General features: G+C 39.0%; 1 protein-coding gene across 1 annotated transcript in view; it reads left to right on the top strand.

Annotated features, from left to right (window-relative positions):
- Positions 1-27643, top strand: part of LOC122810344 (WT1 interacting protein) — a 1063629-nt gene that overhangs the window by 936788 nt on the left and 99198 nt on the right. The window contains exons 5-7 of the mRNA XM_044081920.1: positions 5400-5530; positions 9287-9338; positions 10869-10937. Of these exons, the coding sequence (XP_043937855.1) occupies positions 5400-5530; positions 9287-9338; positions 10869-10937 (252 nt within the window). The remainder of the gene's footprint in view (positions 1-5399; positions 5531-9286; positions 9339-10868; positions 10938-27643) is intronic.

Here is a 27643-nt window from a genome sequence, read left to right as displayed (position 1 = left end):
GTGAAATCAAAAGTGCCTGTAACAACAAAAAGCCATTCCACTGCAGACAGCATATTACAGAAACACACACACATACACACACACACACACACACACACACACACACACACACACACACACACACACACACACACACACACACACACACACACACAAATGCAGTCAAAAGACTCTGTCAGGCATTGTTTGACCCAGGTGGCAAATCTGAAGATGGAGTGTGCAAAAGTAAAACGGTGTTTTAATACAAATGCACATTAAAATAGAAATAACTGACACATAAAAGTATCATAGAAACCCAATTAAGTGAAGGTAACAAGCATATCATCAGTTAAAACAAATTATGAAAAAAGTAAGATGGTGGGGGAAGCTGGCTGTTGACACTCCACACTTTAAATGTAAGACCTTTCGTTGAAGCAAATGCCCCAACTTCTTCAGACAACTCAACACAACACAATACATCCAATATATATTACTATCAATTAGTTAATTAAAACCAATTAGTTAGTTAAAACCAATTAAGACAGTATAAATTTAAAAGTACAACACCTAAAAAATAACTACGTAGAAATTAACAAACTGTTGAATACTACATATAAAATCACATAACTGAATTGTATAAAAATATATATTATACTGTGGCATTTAAATGACTTGCAATTTTTTCTGGCTCTTTCTTACGCTCCTTTCATAAATTGAACCTTTTAGGATGTGTTCATTTATATTTTATGAAGGTTATTTATTTATTTATCTATTTATTAATTCAGTATTTATTATGAGTATATATTTAGTATTCACTATGAGCACATAAGTTTTAGTGTCTGGTGTTTATACAAAGATGAGGTGACATGACATATTGTGTGATATGATAAATCACAGTGACAAATCAAAATGATTTTATATGTAGTATTCAAAAGTTTAATTTCTACGTAATTTTTTAGGTCTTGCACTTTTAAATTTATACTGTCTTAATTGGTTTTAACTAACTAATTGGTTTTAATTAACTAATTGATAGTAATATATATTGGATGTATTGTGTTGTGTTGAGTTGTCTGAAGAAGTTGGGGCATTTGCTTCAACGAAAACGTTTACAATTAAAGTGTGGGGTGTCAACAGCCAGCTTGCCTTTTTGTCATTTTATCAGTTTGTCGAAGTGTTCAGTTTTAAGATGGTGGGGGAGCATTACTCTTTACATATGTGTGTTTTTCATTTCATGGCAGTTGACACCGAAATGATTGTTCTTGTGAATGTTTTTAGGATGCGATAAACCCATCATTAGCTAAACCAACTTAACAAAATGATAGGGAGGAGAGTGCATTACTGTTTGCATGTCTTTCATTTCTTGGAGTGGCCCCCATTGTCAATTACTCTTGCAAATATTTCTGAAGCTGTGTTGTCTGAAAAAGAGTAAACACATTTGTGGAACACTATGCTACTGATAAATTAGTATCCTCATCTTCACTTATTCATCTTGTAGATCTTAACTGAGGTATTGTGTAGTGTTTGTTCCTGTTTATAAACTGGACTGTGCAATAACACACTACATTTTGACAGAAGGGCCCCTTAAATGACTACCCTGAACATTTCATACCAAAATTCCTTACAGTTAATTAATCCTGCAAAGAAATCAGTTAGTTAAAATGGGAGGAGGAACTATTTTACATTAAAATGTTCCATGAAACATATTATCATGCATTGATGACTAAATTTTAGATTTTAAACAACAAAAAAATGCAGGTGCCCATTTTCTAGGTATGGTAAGGCTTTTGAGGGTGTGCATGGAGTAGATTTTACTTCATGTCTAGGCACTCATTTTTTCGGTGTCATGCCTCACAGCATCCCTGGGTACATGGTGATGTGCATACCATGCACATCTTCTCCTGCTTTACTGCATACACATGTATATACACATATGTGTGTGTGTGTGTGTGTGTATGTACATAGATATAATATATTAGTGGATAGCTACAAATATAGAAATATATATAGGTATGTGTATCTGTACAGATGTGGTAATATGAAATGATGTACTCTGTATGTGTATCTGTACAAATCTTGTAATATGAAATGATGTACTCCCTGCGTCTCTATATTTTGCATACCCTAGAGTATTTGCATAGTAGTATGCCTATCAGTGTTTTTCTGCAGTATTTCCCACATCTTCATGTTGTGATTTGCATTTTCACATATAACCCTATTGATACACATTACCAAATCGTGCAGATAGTATTTACTCATGTAACTGTGCACCACTGAATTCTGCCTAAAGGTCTGTATTCCACTTCTAATTATTTTGAGTGCATATGGATGAAGCATTTCTGATTGACATATGCAGCACTGTACATTTTCCAAATTGTTTGTATAATATGTCTAAATTCTTCATGCAGCAATATGCATTTTGAGATTTTCAGGTTTCTGCAGTAGCTAATTAAGTTTCTTAGTTTTTTCAGATAGCATTCAGTATTCCATGTATAATGCATACATTCCTGATTCTACATACAGAACATTTTCATGTTCCAGATGGAATAATATATATTTCTGAATTCTGCCTATGATTAGTAGATGAGAGTACAGAAAGCTTGGTTCTGGGTCTCAGCCTCTTCTTCTTCTTCTGAATGTGAACTCTACATCCAAGATATGAGGGGTAGGTACAGAAACACCAGTTTTACATTGCATGACAGAAGACACCCATTGCCTGTGAAGTCTGTGTAGGTGTTTCTTCGGGTCTACTTTATTTACGCGAAAGCTTAAAACAGTGAATGCATATGCATCGAACCGAGAAACCATTGAAACACAAAAACGGAACTACACAACAAACATGACATGTAACAGGGGCTGCGCCCCCCACACCCCCGCTACTTAAATATACCAACTCTGAGATCGCGCTACATTAAAGTAAACGGAAATCTCCACCTATGGAGATTTCTGTTTACAGTTTTCGACGGTTCGCACTTTAGATGCATATGGTTCGATACATATGTTCGCTGTTTTAAGCTTATGCATAAATAAAATAGACCCATTACTTCTAGTGTACTTCAGCAGTACCTCCTCCCCTTTTGTATTTTTTCCAAGAACAGTTTAAGCCATTTAACTGCACTGCTGACTGTGGTAAGCAGGCAAACAATTCAGTGTCCTCTCAGTGAAGTACAGCTTTCTCATGTCAGACTTAGAGCTGACCCTATTGTTTTCCTTCTGTGCTCCCAACCATTCTTCCCCTAGAGTTCCATATGATTCATCTTTCCTGATAAGATCTTGTACACCATATCGTATGATATCATATCTCCGGTTTTCTTCCATTCATGTAGGCTGCGTAATCCCAACCTAATCTCAGTTTTTTTTTACACTCTATCTTGTCTTGTCCCCTTTCCCATCTTAGGTACCTTTCTATAAACCCATTTTTGTACAAGGTACTGTGTCTCTATTCTCTAAATGACCCCTAGAACTGGCTAGACTCCAAATGCAGCCTAAACATTTCAACATACACTGGGAATGTAAAATTCCTCATTTCTGGGGTCTGTTCTTCTGGCACTGCAACAAATTGTCATACTAGATTTTGCCACCATCCTCTAACACCATTCCTTCTGAGTCATTTGGGTCACTGTAGAGGTGTAGACCCCCCCCCAATTTGTTCTTCACTTCAGAAAATTTGCTCCCACAATTCATTGCTTTACATTTAAATACACTGAAGCATCATTGCCACACCCCTGCATATGTCCTAATTCTATTCAGTTCCCTGTTGAGGTTCCAGCAACCACCTGTAACTGTCAAACATTGCTTTGTACATTGACAGATCCATTGACTGCTCTGCCCAGCACAATTTAGGTACAAAAGACTGCTCTCTATAGTGACTACTTAACCACGCATCCTAGTACTCATTTGGCTGCCCCCCTCAACACAAATTTATTTTTATCTCTCACTGTGTCCTTCCATTTCAGTGTACCTTGTTCAGTTCCACCCCACTTTATCTTTGATAGCAGTCTTCTTTCTGCATTGATTTCCATATGATCTTGGTGGTTGCTACCCTAATATTGCCATAACTCTCCTTCAGCCATTATTCTGCATGTTCAATACAGTATCATAGCTAGGAAGCAGCAAGAGGAGCAATTACCCCTGATGCAAAGTGTTAGGGGGTGTGATCAGCCATCCATCATCCTGATCATTCTTTAGTACAAATTGAGCTTTTAAAAGCTGGTATTACATTTGCGGTCAAACCTGTGTGCTATAGTTAGCACTCCATGTGTGGTCTAAAGTGTGGTACACTGTAAAAGCAAAAAAAAATATGTTTTTAGCTAAAACCTGAGTGCTGTAGCACTCCATGCAGGATATAAACTGTAGCAAACCACTTGCTACATTTGCAGCAAGCAGTGTATTAGTTTAAAAGAGGAAATGTTTTTTTAATTAAAACCTGAGTGCCATAGCACTGTAAACTCCTCTTCCATTAATGCAAAATATAAGAAAACACTCCTGTAAAATAAATAAATAAAAATATAAAACTCTAAAGACAATTAAAACATTCTCACCCTCTCCTTTATAGGTTCATAGCATATACTAGGCTAACAACCACTGGTATCTTTATAATCCTACCCATGCATCCTAAATGTATCCCACAAGTTATTGTGCCTTAGAGGTTATTTTAAGGGGTGTATGTAAGGTAGGTCATGCATTAACAGCTGCCTTTCTCCATGAGAGACATAGGTATCAGACCAGGGTTGAATTTCCGATTTCCCATCCACTGGTCCAAGTTTCACTTGAACAGGGTTAGGGAAGGTCTCTGCTTCACATGGATGGGAAGCCTATTCTAGAAAATGGGAATTCTCTTGAGATACATAACTGTCCCTCCATGTCCTATTTAATTTGCTAAAGAATGTCCCATTCCATACCAGGAGATGAACCTGGGTCACCTGGCTGAAACTAGGAATCCTAACTGCTAGACCGTATTGGACACTCACTGGAAAATACTCAACTAATCCTATATGGTGTATAGTGAAGCCATTTATATAAAAATGGCCATGTGCTATTTCTAGAGTAAAAAAAAAAGTGTCTCTCACTCCAAAGTATAGTTCAATACCTAGAAAATAAAAATAAAGGGAATAAACTTGCGAAACATAGATATTCTGTTCCATTATTTATTATGTCATTTCATGTTGAAAGTGCTTTGCAAAAACAGGTTAGTATAACTGAGTGCAGATAAATATATATCATTATCGTGAACCATGTACTGCAAACATATCTAGATAATTCAGTAATAATGCTGAGTCCTGTATGGAAGTAAAATGTGCAAAGGAAGACTGTTTTATTCACTTTTTTCTTTAAAAACAGAGATGATTGCTGAAGGTGGGTGGGAGACAATGAAAGCTGCATGTTTTTAAGTACTTAACTGTTTTTTTTCTCTCTTTGTTCAGATCTTACAGGCTTTGGGCAAATCATATCATCCTGCTTGTTTTCGTTGCGTAATGTGTAATGAGTGTTTAGATGGTGTTCCATTTACAGTAGATGTAGAAAACAACATCTACTGTGTCAAGGACTATCACATGTAAGTATTCTCTAGTTTGTGTTGAAATGTCAAAGACTGTTTTCTCATCTATGCCTTTACTGGAACATCTTTAGGGGATGTATGAGAATGCTAAATGAAAGGAGAGATCTGGATTAATTTTGTGAAGAACCAAATAAAGAAGTTAGCAATATATTGTAAAGATATTTGATATGGATAGTAATAATTTCTGATCTCTTAAGCAAATCTGATTATATTAGTGTCTTTAAACAGCAGCATTCATTTTGAAAATCTCATTGAACAATATTACACCTTTCCAACATTGAGTTATGTGCAATACTTAATTACAGCAGTTGTAGCTCCAGATGAATGTATGGTTCTACCATATGATGATGGTTTGTGACAAGCTAACTAGCTTGTTCCACTTTTTTGTTAATTTTTAATTTTGCATCAGATAATAGAGTATACTATACACCCACAGATACACACACACACACACACACACACATATATATATATATATATATATATATATATATATATATATATATATATATACACACACATACACACACATGCACACTCAATTTTTCAATATAAAGTTAAAAAGTGAATAGTAAAGCCTGAAAACTCAAATACTAAATTGGAAAACATTTAATGTGCATGCAAATAATTCATGTGCAATGACTACCATTCATTCATATTTATCAAAGATAATGGTGACATTTTCCAATTTTGTAAGAGGTAAATCTTTTAGTTAGCATTGTCGCCAACAAGAAGGGAAAGTATAACAAAGGAGACTAGATTTTTGAAGAAGTTTATGAAAATATTTGGAATGGAAGATGTGAATTCAGAAACAGGAGTTTGGAGTGAATTTAAAAATTATTCTCCAAGGTATAAAAACTGGGCTAGGCTAGACAGAATTTACATTTCACAGGAATATGTGCATTTAATTGAAGGTCTTGATATGTACCTAATAACTATTTCAGATTGTGCACTAATAACTAAAATAATATCTTGATAGAGTCATCTTTAGATAAATTTGTCATTTCTAATAGTAAAACTTCTAATGAGAATGAAATTCTAATATTAATCAAGTACCTCTTCATTCAAAAGTTTTCTTCCAACAGTCATGTACTTGAGAGCAACTCCACCAGCAATGATATTAAATTTTTTTCAATGCCAATATTCAGAATTATCAATATACTTCATCATAAACAATCTAAGTGTATAATAAATTCCATAAATTATTTTATATTAAATTAACATATTTCTGATTTAATTATATGCTTGCCTAATATTCTGCAGCAGTTGTAGCCATTATCCATTTTCAAAACCTATGTGTAAATAACTTTCCCATTTCAATTTCTCAGGAAAGTAAGTTTTTACTTTTCTATTATTTAATACTTTATATACTACTAAGATTTTTTTTCTCATATATATATAAAATCTGGTTTATTCACGTTGTTATCTTAATCAGTAAAAATATTCAGCACTTTCACATATAAAAGATTAATCAGATCTTTTTCCACATATGCTCTTTCATAATATTCCCAAGTTGATTTCATTTATTGAGGATAAAACCATTTAACAATTGGTGATTGTAATCTAATTTTCTGCACTTTCCATCGTATATTAAATTCCTTTATTAGATATGAAAACTGCTGAAAATATAGAAAGAAGTATCCTATGAAGGTATTAAATCTATCCGAATCAAAAATTCTCCATAACATGCATTGATCTTAAGTTTTTAATAAGTATCTTATGCATTGATATACAAATTTATTATTACATAGAATATTTATGAGATTTGCATATATGCATATGCTACCGAATAACCCAAAATGTCTAGAAAACACAGTCCTCCTTGCTCAAATGGGGCACATAATATATTCCAAGGTATGCTAGGAGAATCTCCTTGCCAAAAGGATTTTAGCAATACCTTCCTACTGTTATTATACCACTTTCTGATGGGGAAATGGAAAGTTTAAGTAAAGGAAATGGTAATAATGGAAGAATTACCATTTTGGTAAAATTTATAAGACCAGTCATAGAAAAATAATTAACCTGTATTGCTTGAAGTCTTAATTTAATTTTCTGTAATGTTCTTCATAAGTTTTCATTGTTATATCTTCATATTGGGAGGTATATGTTATACAAAAATTTACATTTCTTTACTAAAGGTATGTCATTGTAAATCATCACTTCATTTTCAGATATGTTATAATTTACTGTAATCCCCTCTGATTTGTTACACTGGATAGAACATACCAGAATTTTCTGAATGCTATTAAATATCTCCTGTAAATTTCTTACATCTTTTTCAAAGCTTCTACTAATAACTAAAAAGTGATCAGCATGTGCTATGTTTGTAACATAATCCTTATTAACTGGGACTTCTGCAGAAGAGTTTTGTATTTTATATAATAGCAGATTAATAGCTAAAACAAAAAGTGAGGACAATAATGGACATCCTGCATGACAGTGGTATTCTGAAAGCTCTTTGATAAAGCATTATTATCACCTAGTCATTATTTTGACTGAACTTTTGGTGCGTGTGTCTTACTAAAATGTTTATATTACATTGACGTTTTCTTCATTAAATGTCTACAGTAGAACTGTAAGAAATTAAATATCACATGTAATTATAACAGACAGGATGAAAATGTTCTTTATAATATTTGAAAATGAATTTTATGTCATGATGTCATTTGCAAGATGACATCAGAATAACTTTTTTTATGGTCACTTGTGAAGCATAGAGGCACAGTGGCACAGCTGAAAGCTTTGTTGCCTCATTGTAAGAAGTTCTGTGGTTCGATTCACAACTGGGGCATCTCCTGTGTAGTCTCTATGTCCTCCCTGTGTTTGCATGGGCTTCCTCCTGGTGCTCCAGCTTCTTTTCACACTCCAAAGACATACAGTAGTTTTACTGGACACTCTAAATTGGCCACTGTGTGAGTGTGCATTAAGTGGTATGGAAGAATAACCGCAGCAGGCCATGCCACTTGAAGGTGTGAGTCATGGCTCTGAGTGATTATCACTGTTGAAGTGACACCACAACTCCATATAGTAAGTGGAAAAAAGGGGATGTGGCTGGATGGATAGTCACTTGTGAAAAGTGTCCAACAGAAAACTAAGGAAAGTGTTTTTACATTTTGCAGTGTTACATTGCATGATATATTTTGTCATTTTATATTATAAAGCAGCGTATTATTTTATTTTATTTTATTTATGTATTAAACAGATAGGGCTTCAGGCAGAAGTTCTTTTAAGGGGTGACCCAGGAGCATTACCTACTTAAATGACTTCACATTTTATTAACAGGTTAGATTTGCTGTGTATAGTGGTTGTTACCTGTTATAGATAAGAGCTTGCTAACACTGTTGTTGCTCTGTTAGCAAGCCATTAATAGTAAAGGTTCCTTCATGCTTATGTATAATTAAACTCTTATCGACTGGTGATACCTTAACTAAAGGAGTGCAGTAAACATTATTGATGGCTGAGGTCTGAACATTTTAGTTCACGTCACTACTTATCAGTGCTAAGGAGCTGAATTCTGTGTAACTGGATTGATTTTTGATTGGTTATAGCTGATACTTTGCCAAATCATTAATGAGTTTAATAATTCAGGGAGAACTCTCTGAGGTCTTTAGTCTCATAAATATTTTGACAATAATCTTTTACTAAATAGCAGTATGTTATATTTATATGAAATGCATTAATTTAAGTGACATTTAAATTGTATGTTTCATTGTGGACTAATTCATTTTTCTTATATTTTTCATTTGCTCTAAGGGCTTTTGCACCAAAATGTGCGTCATGTAACCAGCCAATTCTACCAGTCCAGGTACTGTAAACTCTTAATACTACTTGTAGTCAGTATTTGATATAGAAGGGGGTTTACTTTTGTAGGTGTTCAATGTGTGAGTAGCATAACTTGATGACCCCAATGCTAAGCCATGATGACCTTTGTGTCCCTTTATTTGCAAAGTGCATAGGTCATGGAAAGATTTTTTTTCATCTATGAGGATTTAACCCAAAAGACATTATTTCTTTGCTGTACATCTTCTTGTCTTTTCCATTGCAAGCCTTACCTAAAATGAGTGTGATAATCCTGCTGTGCTGATAACTTTGCTGGTAGTGATTGACCACTGTGACCTATGAACAGTCTTTAGATGTCATTTCTGCAAAGCCAAAGTTTATGTGGAATGATTTTACTAAAGTCACCCAGTAAAATGCAGTGTTATGCATTATTCGCTGTTCTTGAGGTAAAATGTACTAGTCAACATAAAAGACGACTGTGATGATGATCTTTGGTAATTATTAACTAGAAGAATAAAATGTGAGGCATTCCAAATATTTAATGTTATTACCAGCAAGTGTGCCAAGTAGAGGATATGTGTTTTGAATGTAAATTAATTGTAAGTATGAAAAGAACAGGAGACTGAAGCTGAAATTGCACTATTTCTAGATTGAATCTTATACCATGTCACACTTCTATATCTCCGGTACATTTTTTAGATCTCAGTATTAGTACACATTATTAAAAAATGCAAACCATTCAATGGATTCTATAACTGCACTGCTTTGCATTTAAATAAGTCATACAGTACAGTTATGAATGTATAGTCATGCCTGATTAATTTGACATTGTTGGCACTGTTGCCTAATATGTTTGCACGTCCAGTGTCACATGCCTAGCATTTTTAATACGGCTTGTAACACACAACAGACTATGAAGTGTCATTACTTATACAACAGCAGGGAGTGATGGCATTTCACACAATATAATCTTCACATAGAAATGTGCACATAGGCATTGGATGCATATGTTGTTACTTTCTAAAATGAGAGCTGACCAGTAGCATATTTGGCTTCATCTTTCCTTGTATCTAGGTGCTGTACTTTAAAGGAAAAGGATTGCATATGTAGACAAGGCTCTAATTTCAATGGTGTGTGTTTTAAACAGCATAAACATTCATATATAACTGCAAAACTCAAGTTATGCCATTTATTTATATTTCTAAAAATGAGCAATTGTTAAAACTGTCTTGTGTATATTCTGTTATTGAGAAATTACCTAATTTTTTTTTTTAGCCAGACAACATGAGGACATAGTATGTGTTAAGTTTGGGTCAAGCAATGTGTACTTTCTAAACGGGTTTCCTCCAAATTGTGTCCCAGCTGGCGTTGTATTGTATATCTAATTTACAATTAACATTTTGTTAGCCAGATGCAATATATATTTTTTAATTTAAGGTTTTTAGTAAAAGTCCCCCAAATACAAAAATACTATCACTTTGTTCTTTTGTAAAGCTTGTAACTTTGCAAATTCTCAGAATGTTTAATAACCTGATAATGTTACATTTGACAACAGGGTTCTGAAGAAACTATTCGAGTTGTGTCCATGGACAAAGATTACCATGTAGAATGTTACCACTGTGAAGTAAGTAGAAGCTTTAGAGAACTGCACCACTATGGGGACTGTTGTGAATGACACTTTTGAGATTTTAAGTATTTTTCCTCTGTTTATTTGCTAAGTTTTTCTGCATAGCCGCCTATTTTGAGCATTTTTTGGCTTGTTAAACTTGATTTCTGCATTAGTAACTGTATTTAGAGCACAACCTAGAGCTGTTTATTGAATTTCCTGTTTGGACTTATTTTTAAAATCGTTTTTTTCTCAAAACTTGCATTTTATCTGTCTTTGGCCTAGCACTCTTGTGTGGGGTCATTTATGCACTGTTATAACTTGTTGATACTTGTGAACCTCTGCTATCTCTGAAAAAAAACAAAAAAACAAAAAAAATCTTGCTTTTTTCCCACTTTTCTGAGATTTAAAAAAGTTCAGTTACAGGCTTGCTGTTCTTGAACTGTTTATAAGTTTCTTGGAGGCCATTTTTTGCTTGGGCTAAAGGGAAGTCTCTCTGTTGATCAGTGGCAGTGAAAAACATTGAGCAGCCTGCCTGCCCCTGTGGGAGTGGTTACAGACTTCAAACTGTAGTTTTATTGGCCATTTTGGGTCAATTCCAAACTCCTTCATCTTCCTCTCTTAAAACCCTCTTTTGCGCGGTTTTGCATGTTTTTGTGCATAGCGCAACAGCGGGCAGCACCGCCTAATTGGGTTTAAACTATTCCTGGCTTCACAAAGTCTGCTCTTCACTTTTTCCCTTAGAACTGCTCTATCTCTCAATTTAAACACCATATTCTCATTCTAAGGCCCTTCACTGGTCCAATTAAGTAATCCTACAAGTTAGCACTATTAAACCATAAGCACTACTTACTCTTATACTCTCTACGATTACCCTGTCCTCTATTGGTCCGTCTTAAATTCAGTTTCCCTATTTTAACAGTTAAACAGTCCACCAGAACCAACAAAGGTTCAACCAAGAAAATAAAATGAAATTCGAACCACAGTGTGCACTGAATGAATACTCAAGATCTGAAACACGAAGATTTGTTCAACCAACAACAGACTAAGCATATGCTTTCACCAGCAACCTGGCTTCTTCAGAGTCTGACAGTAAAACACTCCATATAAAAAACACTCCACATTTAAAGCAAGAATGCATTCTCCCCACCCATCCAATTAATCAATAAATCAATCAAACAGACAATTTCTTAAGAATACATTTACAACCAAGTATTAGTTTAAAAAAACAATTCATCACATTTAATAAACTTATAATAGTCATACACTACATATGTATACATATAAAAATGTAATATAAAATTGCAGTTCCTCTAAATAACACTACTTAAGTATTTTAACTGAGGCTTTATGGTGACACATTCATTTAGCCCAGGGCGCCTGGTAGCATTGAGCCTAAGCTGCCATTCCATTTCTAACCTTGCTACCCTGTTCTGTGCATCACACTGAATGTTAGACTTAACCCTATCTATAATAAAAAATAAAAATTTGTTAAAATTCCCACATACTGCACTATGCAAATAAATATAAATAAATAGTTTCCCTATTTTACTCTAGCATGTCCAAAGGTCAGTCAATGGTTTCCTCTCCAGTCCAGCTGGTGAATCTGGGAATTTTGAGGCAATGTTACAACTGTCTCATGTACACGGACAACCCTCTCCTCCTCCAAACAGGTTCAAATATATGTGAGAGATGCAACTATTTAGCCAAACTGGAGGCTGAGCTCTCTCATCTCAAAACTGGTGTAACCAGTCAGGAGGAGAAGGTAACCTCACACAACACAATTCCAGTATCACATAGTCCCACCACATCAGCGAACCAAACACATAAATACACAAAAACATACTCGGAGGCTCTAAATAAAAATCTACCTAAGCAACAGAGACCTCCAAAGCAGACATCCAAGCAAACGCTACCTCAAAACAAAACACGCACAACACATAGCCCACAAAGTCAGTGTGCCAAGCAGCCACAGCCCTTAAGGCTGACTAACACACCTGATACTCTTGTAATAGGTGACTCTATTGTCAGACACACTGACGTCCCGCTCACCAGGCTGAATAAAGAGAAGGTCACGGTGAGTTGCCTGTCGGGTGCTAGGATCCGCCACATAACGCAAGCACTCAGGTCACTCCAAAGCAAATACACATATGACAGTCATTGTACATGCTGGTGTGAATGACCTGAGACGTACCTCCCTGGACTACATGAAAAGAGACATAGAGGAGCTCTCTGATCATGTAGCCCAGGCTGGTATGACCCTGACCTTGAGCAGCATCTTACCCTCACCTAGAATGATGCCACAGTACAAAGACAAAATGATCGATTTTAACAGTTGGCTAAAATTTTGGTGTCATTCAAAGGGGATCCAGTGTCTGTCAGCCTGGGATGACATGCTCGACAAGCCACGTTGCTTCGCTAGGTATGGCTTGCACTTGTCACCACTGGGCTTTCGGATATTGGCAAAGGCTCTTGCCACCTCCATAGTGCCTTTTTAGGCAAGGCTCAAAAGTCAAACCCACCCCCATAGACAGCACAAGGAACAAGAAACTAAGGGTAATGCTGCTAAACGCCAGAAGTCTTAACCTCAAGATGCACGCACTCGAAGCTCTCCTCAGTATGGAGAACATCGATATCTGTGCAGTGACAGAAACCTGGTTCAAGGCTCCAGAGAGCACCCCAGCACTACCAGGCTATACCTCATATCATGCTTTTCGGCCCCAAAACCCGGACCGAACCACAAAAAGAGGGGGAGTTTCCATATTTAACAAGGATATCCACACCTCCAGGTTAGTGGCATTGCACGAAGTATCGGAGACAATCCATGTGCAACTAACAGTGGGCAAGATTGCTTTTCAGTTTATAGCATCCTACAGACCACCCTCTCAAAGTCAGGAATCCCACTCGGCTTTCCTGAAAACATTGGAGAACATGAAGATCTCTCCGAACACCATTATATTGGGCGACTTCAACTACCCAAACATTGACTGGGAGCACTACTCAAGCCCCAGCACCTTAGCCCAAAGGTTCCTGGAAATTATAAACTCAAATGCTATGGAACAATTAGTCACCACTCCCACAAGAGGGGACAACATACTAGACCTGATCATTACCAACATGGGGACTCTATGCTCCACACCAGAAGTATATCCCTCATTGGTAAGATCAGACCATAAATTAATTTCACTGGATGTCCACATCCCAACCTCACCCCCAGCCCAGAAAACCACAGTGAAAAACCTCTCAAAAGCAAACTTCTCACTTCTCAAAACCGAAGTGGAATCCTTCAAGGCCCCAGGGCCAGTGGAAACTATGGCCCAAACTGCAGAATCCTATATAAACGCATTCTACGGACATCTCCAGGAATGCATGGATCATGCTATCCCAAACAAAACCAAGACCCAATCATCCAAAGGCAGGCGTCCAGACTGGTGGACCCCTGCCATAAATAAACTGTACAACAGAAGGAGGAAGCTACTACATGATAGAGCAAAATCCCTAATAGGGAAGGCATCTCTGATCAGTACTAGCAAAAATTACGATCCCTCATAAAATCCTCCAAGGCCAGCTTCGAGAGAAAAATTGCACAGGACACCAAAGACAATCATAAGGCTTTTTTCAGTCATGTTAGGAACCTGGGATGCAACTCCCAGACTTGTTCTGAGTTGATTCTAAACGACAAAAAATACACTGAACCCACAGACATCGCCAATATCCTGGCAGACAGGTTCAGTGCAAACTTCTCCACCCCCCCCCCAAAAGAGCAAGTATCTATCCCGGCAGAGGGCTGCCTCCCAAACATCTCTGATGCTCAGGTGAAGGCTGCCCTCTCCAAAGCAAAAAACACTGCTTCCATGGGACCAGATGGCATCCCAGGTTGCGTCCTACAGGAACTCCAAGAGGAACTAATCCCTCAAATAAAACAGCTATACAATCTCAGCCTCACTACAGGATATGTGCCCACAGAATGGCGTACAGCAACAGTGGTCCCACTCCACAAAGTTGGAGCCTCTATAGACCCTGGAAACTATCGCCCCATAAGCCTGACTAGCTTAGTCTGCAAGGCTATGGAGAGAATCATCATGGAGCTCATAAACAAAGACATTGGGGACCTACAGACACTAGATCCTACCCAGTTCGGCTTTGTCAAGGGCAGATCCTGCCTTTTGAACCTGGTTGACTTCTTCGAAACAGTCACCAAAGCCATAGACGAAGGGAAGGTAGTCCACACAGCCTATCTGGACCTTGCAAAGGCATTTGACACAATACCCCACTCGGGCATCATAGATAAGCTATCCAGCTTAAATATAAACCCCTATGTCACAAGATGGGTCGCAAACTGGCTCAAAGACAGAACCCACAGAGTGAGAGTTGCTGGAGCCATGTCAGACTTGAAACCGGTCACAAGTGGCATCCCACAGGGTTCTGTCCTGGGACCACTCTTGTTCGGTATATACTTTTCCGAGGTACAGGCAAACGTGGGAGGACTATGGCTCACCAAGTTCGCAGATGACTGCAAACTGGGCGCCATAATTGACTCTCCAGCTGACACAAACATCCTACAAAAAGGTCTCACAGAGACAGATAACTGGTGCTAGCACCATGGTTTAAAGCTAAATGCCAAAAAATGTATAGTCATACCCTTTGGCAAAAACAATGTGCCCACAAATTACCACATAGGCGGAAACCCATTAAGTACAGAGAAAGTTATTAGGGACCTGGGGACCCAAGTTGATAGCAATCTCTCCTTTGAAAACCACATTGCCAAAGTGGTTAGAAAGACCTTCTACATAGCCCACCTCATCATGAAGGGTTTCACATCTAGATCAAGAGAGGTAATCGTGCCCCTTTATTCATCCCTCATCAGGCCCATCATAGAATACAATGCCCCTTTTGGGATGTACCTTACCCGACACCTGCAGCAATTGAAAGACCCCAAAAGTATCTCACCAAGAGGATCAAGGGTCTCAAACAGATGCCATATGCTGCTTGGTTAAAAAACTCCAGCTCTACTCAGTTGCATACCGCCTACTTGAGGCAATCTATGCCTGACATACAAAGCTATGTCAAATCCAGAATTAATGGACATGCTCCACCTCAGTAAATCTAAATCCCTTAGAGCCACACGCCGAGGGACTTGAACCTCAGCACAGAAATAAATAGAACTTGCTGGAGGGACAGGTTCATAACCCAGAGGCTCCCTTCGCTCTGGAATAGAATTCCAGTTCATGTGAGGCAGAACACCTCACTGAATCTCTTCAAGAAGAATCTCGATAGGTGGATGGGGGATCGTAGGTTTGTCCCAGGGATTACTCCCGTGTCACTATTAGACAGAGGCACAGTAAACTAAACCTTAAAAAGGGCACAGTATACTCAAATCAAGGGGTGGCGTAAGCCATACAGAATCGGGCTAGGCTTATAATTGCCCCAGGGCAGATAGCCTAGTATGAACCTATGAACACAGTTAAGAATGCATTTTCATCACTGCTACTGTACTCTACAAAACAATGCCTAATCAGTTTCAGTATTGCTGGCATGCTTGTAAACAACATGCCTTTTAACAGCATAGCTGGAAAGCAGACCTCTCAACTAATCGGGGACAAATTTCAACAGACTCAGGGACAAGTCAAGAAAAAATCAGGGACAATCAGGGACACTTAAAATATTAGTGCTATTAACTTGAAACATTGACAGAATCAGAGCATATGAATTATTACACACTTTCTGAAATAAAAGAAGTCTATAACTCTTAATTATTGTCTTTATTGCAATTCACCACCTTTGCTCCAAAAGTCACTAGTTTTAGGAGGGATTAAGAGGGACAGAGCCAAAATTTGAGTCAAAAATCAGGGATGTCCCTGAAAATCAGGGACAGTTGAGAGGTATGCTGGATTGGAAAGATAAAAAGGGATATTTTACAACCCATGCATGCAGAGCTATATGTTTATAGGTAATGCTCGCTCTATGTTATTGCTGCTTGCAGAGTTCTGGTGACAAGGTATTAGTTACAGAATGTACTGTGTTATTTGTATAAAATCCAGTGCAGGTAGCATTTGTACATCTATTAAGGCTAAGTGCTTAGCCTAAGTATTAAATCTGGTTCCAAGTTATTGCTAAGATGTTGGCATTACGTATTGGTTTAAATGAACATTACCATCACATGTGCTAGATGTTCTTCGTGTTTCACTGTTGCTGTCATTACATTTGGATAATCTGCTGGCAGGTTGCCCTCAGTCGGCCTGAATAAAAAAGTCCTGGGTCCTGCGTCAGTTGCTGTCCCTTCTTCCATGACGTCAGGTCGTCAGGGGTATAAAATATGCAGCCGACGCCATTTTCATCAGTCCTTTTTGCCGTGCAGTGCCCGAAGCAGAAGCAGTTCGCAAGTGCCAGTCGGCCGACTCCTGAAATTTTTTTCGAGTTTCAGAACCAAAGTCTTCAACCTAAAGCTTAGTACCCCGTTGGGGAAACTTTTTCTTGCTCCTTACCGATGTCAGTAAAAGTTAATAATTGTATTACTTGTGGAAAGCAAATACCTCATAAGGATTTTCATTTGTACCGTATTCCATGTCTAGGCCCTGACCACAATGTGCCTTGCTGTCGGTTTTGTGCTAAATTTAACCAACGCACTATTAAGCGTCTGTATATTTTTGCATCTAAATATTTTGGCTCAAGATTTAACTATCCAGAAATGTCGTCGGTTAGCAATCTGACTACCAGAATTCACAAAAAATGCAAAGAAAAAGACAGAGACAGACCGTTGAGGTCCAAAACCAATGACAAAGCTTCTCCTAAGTCAGTCGCTGGTTCGCCGGTACTCAGTGAGGCGCTTTCGCAGCCCCTGATACCCATTACTTTTGATTCCCACGCCTCTACTGAGACCCATTTGGAGTCCGGTATGCCGCGAGACACTTCAAGTATTGAACCTGCAGATGTCTCTCCCTTAGATGGGTCTGGAGCCGCTGAGCAGGCACCAGCTTCTGAGGGTGTTTTCAGGCCTAAATATTTGTATATTAAACTGACACCATCCTCAAAAACAAGACCAAAACCAACTTCTATGTCTAAAAAACCGATGCATGGGCCATGTGCTCTGGCCCGTTTGCCTAAAAAGCAAATGATCAAAATGGCTGAGGATTTAATTACGTTGATCAGGGCTTCCCAACCTCCTTCTGCTAAGAGGCCTGGGCAAGACACTGATTATGATTCTTCAGATCAGGTTTCCATTTCTTCTAATTCCTCTTCTGATCAGGAATTATCTGTCCCACCTTATGAGGACTCTGATGCAGAAGAATCCATCGCTTCTGCTTCTCCTCTTGAGGATTTTTCTTTTGGAGAAACTTTGCATACCTTAAGGGAACATTTTCATTGGGAGAGTCAGGATTTTTCAGAATCCAAAAAGAGGCTTAGGGATTTCCTTCTTCTTCCACAGCATAGGCCTTTGGCTATACCTCCAGTTCTAGACATTGTTGATGATGTTTTTTTCAGAATCAAGCATGGCTCCTGATTCCCTGCCTCTGGCTCCTAGTAAGCCGGATAGATATTACTGGGTTCCTGACTCCCACAAATTACTTTTTAAAAACCCTACTGCTGACCCTGAAACAATTTCTCAGGGTCCCAAGGGTGCTAAGGCTTCTACTGCTAAAAATCCTACCCCTTCTGATAGAGAATCCAGGGTGCTGGATAGATGGGGTATGAAGGTTTACACGTCTGCAACCCTAGCAATCAGAGCTTTAAACTATCAATTTCATATGCTTAAATATCAGCAGAATGTCATGGGCTTACTTAAACAGAAAATGATGTTGATTTCTGACTGTGTGGAAAATAAAGAGTTACAGGATTTATTGCATTCAGCTGAACAAGTTGGAAAGCATACTTTGCAATGTGGTTTTGATTCCTTGGAGGCCTCTTGCAGGGCTGCCGTAACTGGGTCTATGCTAAGAAGGCATGCTTGGCTGAAGGAGTAAAACCTGCCTCATCATGTTAAAGCAAAATGTTGGGTGCTCCTTTACAACAGGATAGTCTATTTGGTAATAAGGCAGAAGAGGTTTTGAGAAAGATGGAAGACAAAGCTAAATCTATGCAAACTGTAAAACATTTCCTACAAGTGCAGCCACCCAGGTTCATTAGGCCCTGGCCTACTAAGAATTGGTCCTTTCCAGTACCCACCAGAGCCGCTTAGGTCAAACTCAGACACTCCAAAGGCTCCAGGTTTCAGTCACAAGGAACTTACAGAACAAAACAATGGGGTGCCTCCACCTCCAAATATGAAAGTAGCAAGGCACCCCTTATGGTAAACAGTCTCAATGACTTTCCTCTGCCATTTCCAAGTACTTATCTTTTGGCAGCCCCTTTGGTGGGAAAACTAGCACTTCATGCACAAAATTGGCATCTAATTACCCAGGACAAGTGGGTTTTAAATATAGTATCCCAGGGATACAGATTTAATTTCCACACTTTGCCAATTCCAAACAGATGGCCAGATCTGCCTCCAAATCAGTGGGCAGAGGCCCAGAAACAAGTTATGTCCCTCATGCATATGGGGGCTATTCAACCATTACCAGAAAAGAAAAAAGGACAAGGCTTTTATTCAAGACTTTTCCTGGTACCCATAAAAGACAAATCATGGCATTGAATTCTGGACTTATCCATTCTAAAAACTTTCCTGGACATTCCAAAATTCAAGATGCTGACTCTACAACAGTTACTGCCTATGCTAGGCAAGGATGCCTGGTTGGTAACTCTAGACTTAAAAGAGGCTTACCTGCATATCCCAATCAGGGAATCTTGCAGAAGATACCTCCGCTTCAAAGCAGGCTATTTGCATTACCAGTTCTCTGCACTGCCCTTTGGCTTATCTACTGTGTCCAGGGTCTTCACAAAGTGCCTGGCACCAGTAATTGCATTTTACAGACAAAGAAACATTCAAATTTATCCTTATCTGGATGACTGCCTAATTCAGGCAGAAAACAAGGACACTCTTCTACAGCATCTGGCATTTGTAAAAAGGCTTCTAACTTGCCTAGGGTACACCATAAATGAAAATAAATCACAACTGGTACTCTCTCAAAAAATTACATTCTTGGGTGCAAGCTTGAATACAACTGCCCAGATGGCTTACCTCACGCCAAACAAACAAATCCAATTGATGACTTACTTCAAACAAGTGGCCACAAAACCCCAGTTATCTGCAAGACAAATTCTGCAGGCCTTGGGGTTCATGGCTTCCTGCATTTTTCTAATTCCATATGCAAGACTGCATATGAGGAAACTTCAATGGTACCTGAAAAGCTTATGGAGTCAACATTGTCACAGCCTGGAAACAATGATTCGTATCATTCCTTGCCTGCAGCAAGAGTTCCTATGGTGGGCAGAGGCCTGTTACCAAAACAAGGGACTGCCATTCATTCCACCCCCTGCCACCCAAACCCTGACTACACATGCATCAGCCTATGCTTGGGGGGAGCATCTGGCAGGTAGATGCATTCAGGGCACATGGAGCCCATATCAAATGCACCTGCATATCAACCAGAAAGAGATGCTAGCTGTTACAGAGTGCTCTGACAGCTTTCAAGGACTTTCGTCATCCGGGACTACTAATGATAAGGACGGACAACACCACAGTCATGTGGTACATAAACAACCAGGGGGGTACCCATTCCTACCCCCTTTGCAGACTATCCATGGCCTTGTGGAACACAGCCTTGTCTTACCAAATACATCTACAAGCTCAATTCCTGCCAGGAAAGCAAAATACTCTGGCAGACGAACTAAGCAGAAATCTTACGGACTCACACGAATGGAAACTGGATCCGCAAATATTCAGCATGTTGACATGCAAATGGGGGAGCCCTGACATAGATCTTTTTGCTTCACCACAAAACTATCAGTTGGACAAATTCTGCACAAGAATCCATCACAAAAAAGCTTGGAAAGTGGATGCTCTATCCTTCAGCTGGAAAAACCTATCAGTCTATGCTTTTCCCCCCTCTGCCTCTGCTCTCCAAGGTATTACTAAAAGTCAGACAGGAAAAAACAAAAATGATTCTGATTGCTCCAAACTGGCCTCTCCAACACTGGTACCTGCTCCTATGCAATATGTCACACCTTCCTCTTTGGTACTTGCCTCAGACACCTTATCTACTGTCTCAGCAGAACTTTCGAATTCTACACACTCAGCTCCAAACTCTGAATCTTGCAGCATGGCTAATCAACTAATTTTACCAGTTACATCTCTCAGCAAACCTGTGATGGATGTCATTGTGGAGGCTAGAAGGCCTAGCACTAGAAAATCTTATGCTGATAAATGGAAAAGATTCTGTGCCTGGAATCAGGCACAAGGAATAAGCACAGAAATGCCCAATATTCCTCAGATTCTGCAATATTTAACTGAGATGCTTCACAAGGGCCTATCTTTCTCTTCCATAAAAATCCACGCCTCTGACATTTCAGCTCATTACAACACAGAGCATCCCCTCTTTTCTCATCCCCTGCTAAAGCAGTATCTCAGAAGGGCCAGGAGAGCACCAACTCCTGCATGGGACATCAATTTTGTGTTGGAAAAACACACCCTGCCTCCTTTTGAGCCAGCTGCTACTGCTGACATAAAATTTCTCTCTTGGAAGACAGCTTTTCTTTTAGCAGTCACTTCAGCTAGAAGTATCTCAGAACTACAGGTTCTCATAGCAGTGGAGCCTTTTATTATTTTCTACCCGGACAGGGTAGCGCTCAGGACCAATCCATCCTTTATGCCTAAAGTGGTATCCAGTGTGGCTCTAAATCAGACCATTCATCTACCAACTTTTTTCCCAAATCCACAGAACAAGGGGGAGCAGATTCTACATTCATTGAATGTACACAGACAACTAAGATTCTACTTGAACAGGACAAAATCTCTATGAAAACCTGAGCAACTACTGGTAGCATTTGCTGCAGGGGCAGAGGGAAAGGCTATCTCAAAGCAGACAATATCGAAATGGATAAGCCATTGTATTCATTTCTGCTACATGCATCATGGTAAGCCTGTGCCCAAGGGGATCAGATCCCATTCCACCAGGGCTGCATCTACTTCTATAGCCTTTCTCAGAGGGGTTCCTACGAGAGACATTCTAGAAGCTGCTACCTGGAGCTCAGTTCATACGTTCACCAAGCATTACCATTTACCTCTCTTCTCTAAATCCAGAGCAGGCTTTGCCACTGCTGTCCTGCAGGGCCTTATAGCTGCTCCTAATGCTGTATAATGCCATCCTCCCAACCATAGCTTTGGGATTCTACCCAAATGTAATGACTGCAACAGTGAAACATGAAGAACATAGTACAGTTGTGTACACTTACCATAAATGTAGATGTTCGAGTGTATTCACTGTTGCAGTCCTGGTTACCCACCCGCCAGCCCCCTACTTTTCTACCTCTTCTTTCTGTTACTATGCTCAAAAGCCTTTTTGTTGTATTTGCTTTTATTTGGAGGTATATTTTTTGTGTTCTAAATTACATGTATATATATATTTTTTTTGCTCCCCATTTTGAGGGGCACCTGACATCTGGGGCAAGAAAACCTGATGAAAATGGCGTTGGCTGCATGTTTTATACCCCTGATGACCTGACGTCATGGAAGAAGGGACAGCAACTGATGCAGGACCCAAGACTTTGTTATTCAGGCCGACTGAGGGCAACCTGCCTGCAGATTACCCAAATGTAATGACTGCAACAGTGAATACACTCTAACATCTACATTTATGGTAAGTGTACACAACTGTACTTTCCTCCCTGCTATCACAAAGCACAGTGCTTGTGTACAATTGGCAATGTAAAGCACTTTTTTTGAAACAGTTATGAAAAAATACTGCAGCAAGGTTATGCATGCAAATTCTGAAATGAATATCTTAGGGGTACAGAGTTGGCAAAGTCTGACTAGGCATTCATTAAAGTGAATGTTAACTGCCCAGTTTATCATATGGACATTTATGCATTTAGCATTGATCAAGATTTACCATTTTCAGGTACAGCTCAGGTGAATATTTCACAAAGAAAATAAGAGCACATCATCATATAGAGAAAGATAGAATAGTTTACAGCAAGCAATTTTAGATCAACAGTATATGACCCCAGTGCAATTCATTATACATCATTGAGCTACATTAGATTAAGCATAGATGTAACAGCTGTTCTAGTCACATGATAGTAACAGTGTTTCAGTTGTTGTTATCTACAGTATGTACACTATATACAATAATGTCTTTTAGGCTAGTCATATGAGGGTGGAAGAGATGAGTGATGCTTTGATGAGATAGAACAGAAGAGAAAGCGTTAGTGTTTTAAGTGATTTGTCCCCTTTGGAAGCAAGAACATTGTTTTCCCTTGAGTTGATAAGGTTCCTTTTTTTTTTTTTTGAAGGTGGCATAGGAGGAGAGCTCTTTTAAATACATGGAAAGGACTACCAAGATTTGGAGATAAAGCTAAGGCTTGGCTTAGTTAAGGGAGTAGGCTGTGAGTAACCACTGAGTTTACTGGAGGCTGTGTTCTCAGTGTTGAAGCTACAGGGAAGAAAGTTTCTAGCTGTAGTACTTTAAAAGTGTGAGTGCCTAGTAACAGGTCTGTTTTTTGTTGTGTGAGGAGCCATTTTGCTTTAGCTTGCACAAGGCAGTGATGATTCTCATGGTTGAGTGAGTTACTGATAAATCTACTGATTTTTTTTTTTTTTTTTTTTTTTGAGGTGGCTGTGATGATTTGAAAGCCATGTTCTAGGTGGGTCAGGAAGATCCCTTTTCCTATTGCTAGTCTAACTGGGGCTGAGAGATACAGTAAGATTTTTTCCCAGAAGAGAAAATAATTTATTTCTTGTCTTTTCAATAGGAGATAACAGTTTCAATGCTGCTGTTATTAAGTTTTTAGGACGTGGATGACTGTGTAGGGATTTGAGAGTTTTTGATGAGTTACAAATATCATAGATTTTGTTTTTGAGAGGTTAAGTAGGAGTTTATGGTTTATTAGTCAGTGACAAAGGGAAGTCTTTGTACCATAGTGGAGAATATGGCCTAATAACAATATATATTAATTTATTGGTTAAAAGATGGTTGTGTATTAGATTAAAGATTTTTAGGTCTATGAGTAAAGCTCCAGTGAAGTTGCCATTTTCCACATTGTTTAAGATTTTATTGATTTAGAGTCCAGAGATCAGTCATGATAATGTGTCCTGGCAGAAGCTATGTTGCTTCAGTGGAGGGATAGGGCATTACTGGATATACTTGGATAGTTTGTGTAACCCTTTAGCTAGAATGGGCTAGGGAGTTTAGTTAAATGTGAGATGTTTCAGTAGGGTTTTATTTCTTTGGAAGTGGTTTTAATTAGAACAGCCTTTCAGATGTGGGGCTTGATATTTTAGGGATGCACAAACTGAAGGCATGGGGTAGTGGGCTTGCTAGGTAGTCTTTACAATGATAAATAAACCATAATTGAAATTGTCTTGACTTGGGAGGTATGGGAGGTATTAGGTCTCATAGTAGTGGCCTGTTGTCTTAATGCTGGTGTTGTAACAGATGGGTCACTCTAATGATTGGTGATAACCATTTGTAATCTGTGACTAGTATGCTTAAAAGTGCAGCAACTCTAAAGTCTTGCAGGTTATTATTTTTAACTAAGTAGAGCAAAGAGACGATAAAAAATAAATAAACTTAATAAAACATTCAGTGTTTGATTTCATGGACACATCTTAACAATGCATTTTCTAATTCTCATAGTGCTTACTGTTGCATCATATGCACCAAATTGCCCATTTTGTTTCCCATTTTGTTACAATTTTCTGCATTGCACATCATATGGGAATGATGTGCCTTACTAGAGGAGGAGATACAACTCTGCTTTTGGGGGAAAACTATATATAATTCAGGTTTATTTGTGTATGTTTTAGATGCTGCAAAATGAACCATGACTTGTGCCAGTATCATTTTTGCAAAAAAAAAAAAAACACTGTAAAACTGTAAAATAGAGACAGTTTCACTGAAAACAGAATTAATTGAAAAGCAAATAACATTTTGTTCAGCTTTTATTTTGGAAATAGGAAGCTGAACTCTGTACAGCCCAATAAATCAATTAAAAATGAAAACTGGATAAAAAGTTACATATGTGGGGAGCACACCCGATCTCTTCAGAAGCAGTAGTGTTTTATTGCTACAACAAAAAAGCAGGCTATAATTCACCAGAAAAGTAACAAAATATAAAATGACAATGGAAGGAAAAAATAAACAATTCAATGGTTGTAGCAACAATTAGTACCGGTAGACTGGAGTATTTGTTAAGCTGATAATATTTCTTAATTGAACCCTTTAATAACCTGTTAAACAAAAGTTCTTTATGTAAAATACCTCTTGCTAAAACATAAAACAACAGCAACAACAACAACATAAATCAGGGGTGTGCTCACTGTTATATTTTTAAGTGGATGTTCCTACTTTTTGGGGCCTTTTTTTCCTATTTTCAATAGCTGCAGGTTGAGAGGTATGGTTTGCCCGTCAGTTTTCAACTCTGTCTCAAGTTGTCTTACCATCTGTGTGTGTCTGTGTGGGTTTTTCCCTGGTCCTGCCATTTTTTTTTTTTTTTGTGAACTTTTGAGCTTCTATTCATTTCTTTCTCTTAAAAAAACTTTCTTCAGTAGTGTCTTATTAGGATTTATAGCTAGGTGTTAATACTTCTGATAGCCTATTGTTACTGGACTTTGAATATTGTTATCCTGTGTTTTTGATTGCTGTTATAGCTTTTGGTTGCTGCAGTAGTGACGGACAAGGCTTTAGGCTTCAAAAAATGTCTGGGGTGTGGGCACAAGTTGCCCCCCAAAACTCCCACAAGCACTGTGTTTACTACTTAGGAGTAGCCCACCTTGATACCAATTGTCAGGCATGTGCAGCCTTTGGCACCAGGCTATAGCTGGCTGGAAAGCCAGACTTGTATTAAGAGGCATGCTGCCTTCTTCTCTGGCCTCTACCCAATCAGCTCATCTCCTTTTCCTTCTAAGAAGATGTTGGAAAAGTAGAAGGAGAAGGACAGGGACTCAGACAAGGACAGGAAAAGGAAAGAGAAAGAAAGACAGGAAATATAAAGTAAAAAAGACAGAGCAAGATAAAAGAAAAGTAGGCCTGCAAATGTTCTGCAGACTCTCCCTTGGAAGGTTCACTGAATCTGAAGGCCCCAGGGCCCTTGGCTCTTCCTGCTCTGAGTATGTCTCTTTGAGTTGGTAGCCTGCCAGCATTGATCTCCCATTATGGCTTCAGCCCTAGATCTGACTGTTTCCCCAACATGGAATATTCCTAATCCATGGTTTCCATCAGCTCCAGTGTCCAGTTGACTCCACTTACTCTTTATTCCCATTACACTGGATCCAGAGTTTTCCCAGAGCCATCTCCTCATTGTCCAGGATTTTCCCTTCTAGACCCAAAACATTTTGCAACTTGTGCCTCAACCTGATAATCTGTCTTGCATGGCTTAACCTGATAAGCTGGCTTGCATGGCTTTCTTGACGTAGGTGAGGTTTTCCAAAAGTTTCAATGAGTCTGATTTGGACCAGCTTCTGTGAACCATTCTGAAGGATGAAATGGATTTGGGGATCTTTCCTTCTCCCTCTCCCTCAGTCCAGAGATTTGAGGCCCCCTTCCATCCCTGACATTTGTAATTCCTCCTTTTGCCCATGTCTAGGTGCTAGTGACCTTGGTTCTGACACAAAACCATATTTTCACTTCATAGGAGGTGACAGCTTGACTGCCTTTGGCTCTGGCCTCTTCCTTGATGTACTTGACACCAGTTTTCTTGGAGCCAAGCATGTACCAGAGCAGTGGAGTCCGAACCAAGTGCCTGGAGTCTAGTTCCAGCCCTACCCTTGGTTGCTTTGGGCTGTGGTCAGCTCAGACCCAGCCTCAACTTTGGACCTGAATGGGTCATCATCTGGAACATGGGTTTCTCCTAGATTCACAAATCAAAGAGAACTGCTCTGCAGCTGGCATCAACATTTAACATTATAGAAAGGAATCTCTCATGTTCTGAGACTAAGAATTCTGCTCTGCTACCAGATCTGTTCCGATCTTCTTATCCTGCTAGGGTTTTGTGTCTCATGAGTGGTCTTTGGGACAGTCCACAGTAACATGCTTTGAGCAGCCCCAGGCCAGGGGCTCCCAAATGTCTTCTTTGTTTTCCAGGCTTCCCCCCTCTGGGAGGTTCACAAGAAGAGCCATTACAAGAAGAAGCAGTTAGATTTGATGAGGAGTCTCTCACTGATGATTCTGATCTCAGTGAATTGGAACAGTCCCCAAAGTCCCCTAGTGAGATGCTTCTTTTGGTAACATCTTAGAATCGATGCAACAGTGACAGGGACGGATTGTCAACTCCCCTTCCCCGGAGGAGTCATTTTCTCCTGAAGTCTTCAATGCAGTCCCATACACATCTTGGGTGGTACCCTCTCTAGATGCTCTCATTGACCTGGTGTTATGGAGGACTTGGAGAGAACCCAATGTGGTGGAGTCCACTCCCTGTAAGCTTGACAAGGTACTGGTCCCCCCTCAAGGATAGGTCCTTTTGGAGCAAGGGTCCCATGGCGGATGTAATTTTCATCACTGCAGATATGAAAACAGAGATTTGTGAGAAGAAGGCATTGGTCCATCCCCAGAATCGCAAGTTGCAGGAGCAATTTCAGAAGCACACTTATGCATCTGCCACATTTGCCCTTCATGTGTTGAATTATATGGCAC

The sequence above is a fragment of the Protopterus annectens genome, chromosome 8.part1 (genome assembly GCF_019279795.1).
Source record: "Protopterus annectens isolate FY-2018-M chromosome 8.part1, PAN1.0, whole genome shotgun sequence".
Lineage (NCBI taxonomy): Eukaryota > Metazoa > Chordata > Ceratodontiformes > Protopteridae > Protopterus > Protopterus annectens.
The sequence above is the reverse complement of the archived record's forward strand: the minus strand, read 5'-3'. Positions and strand labels throughout refer to the sequence as shown.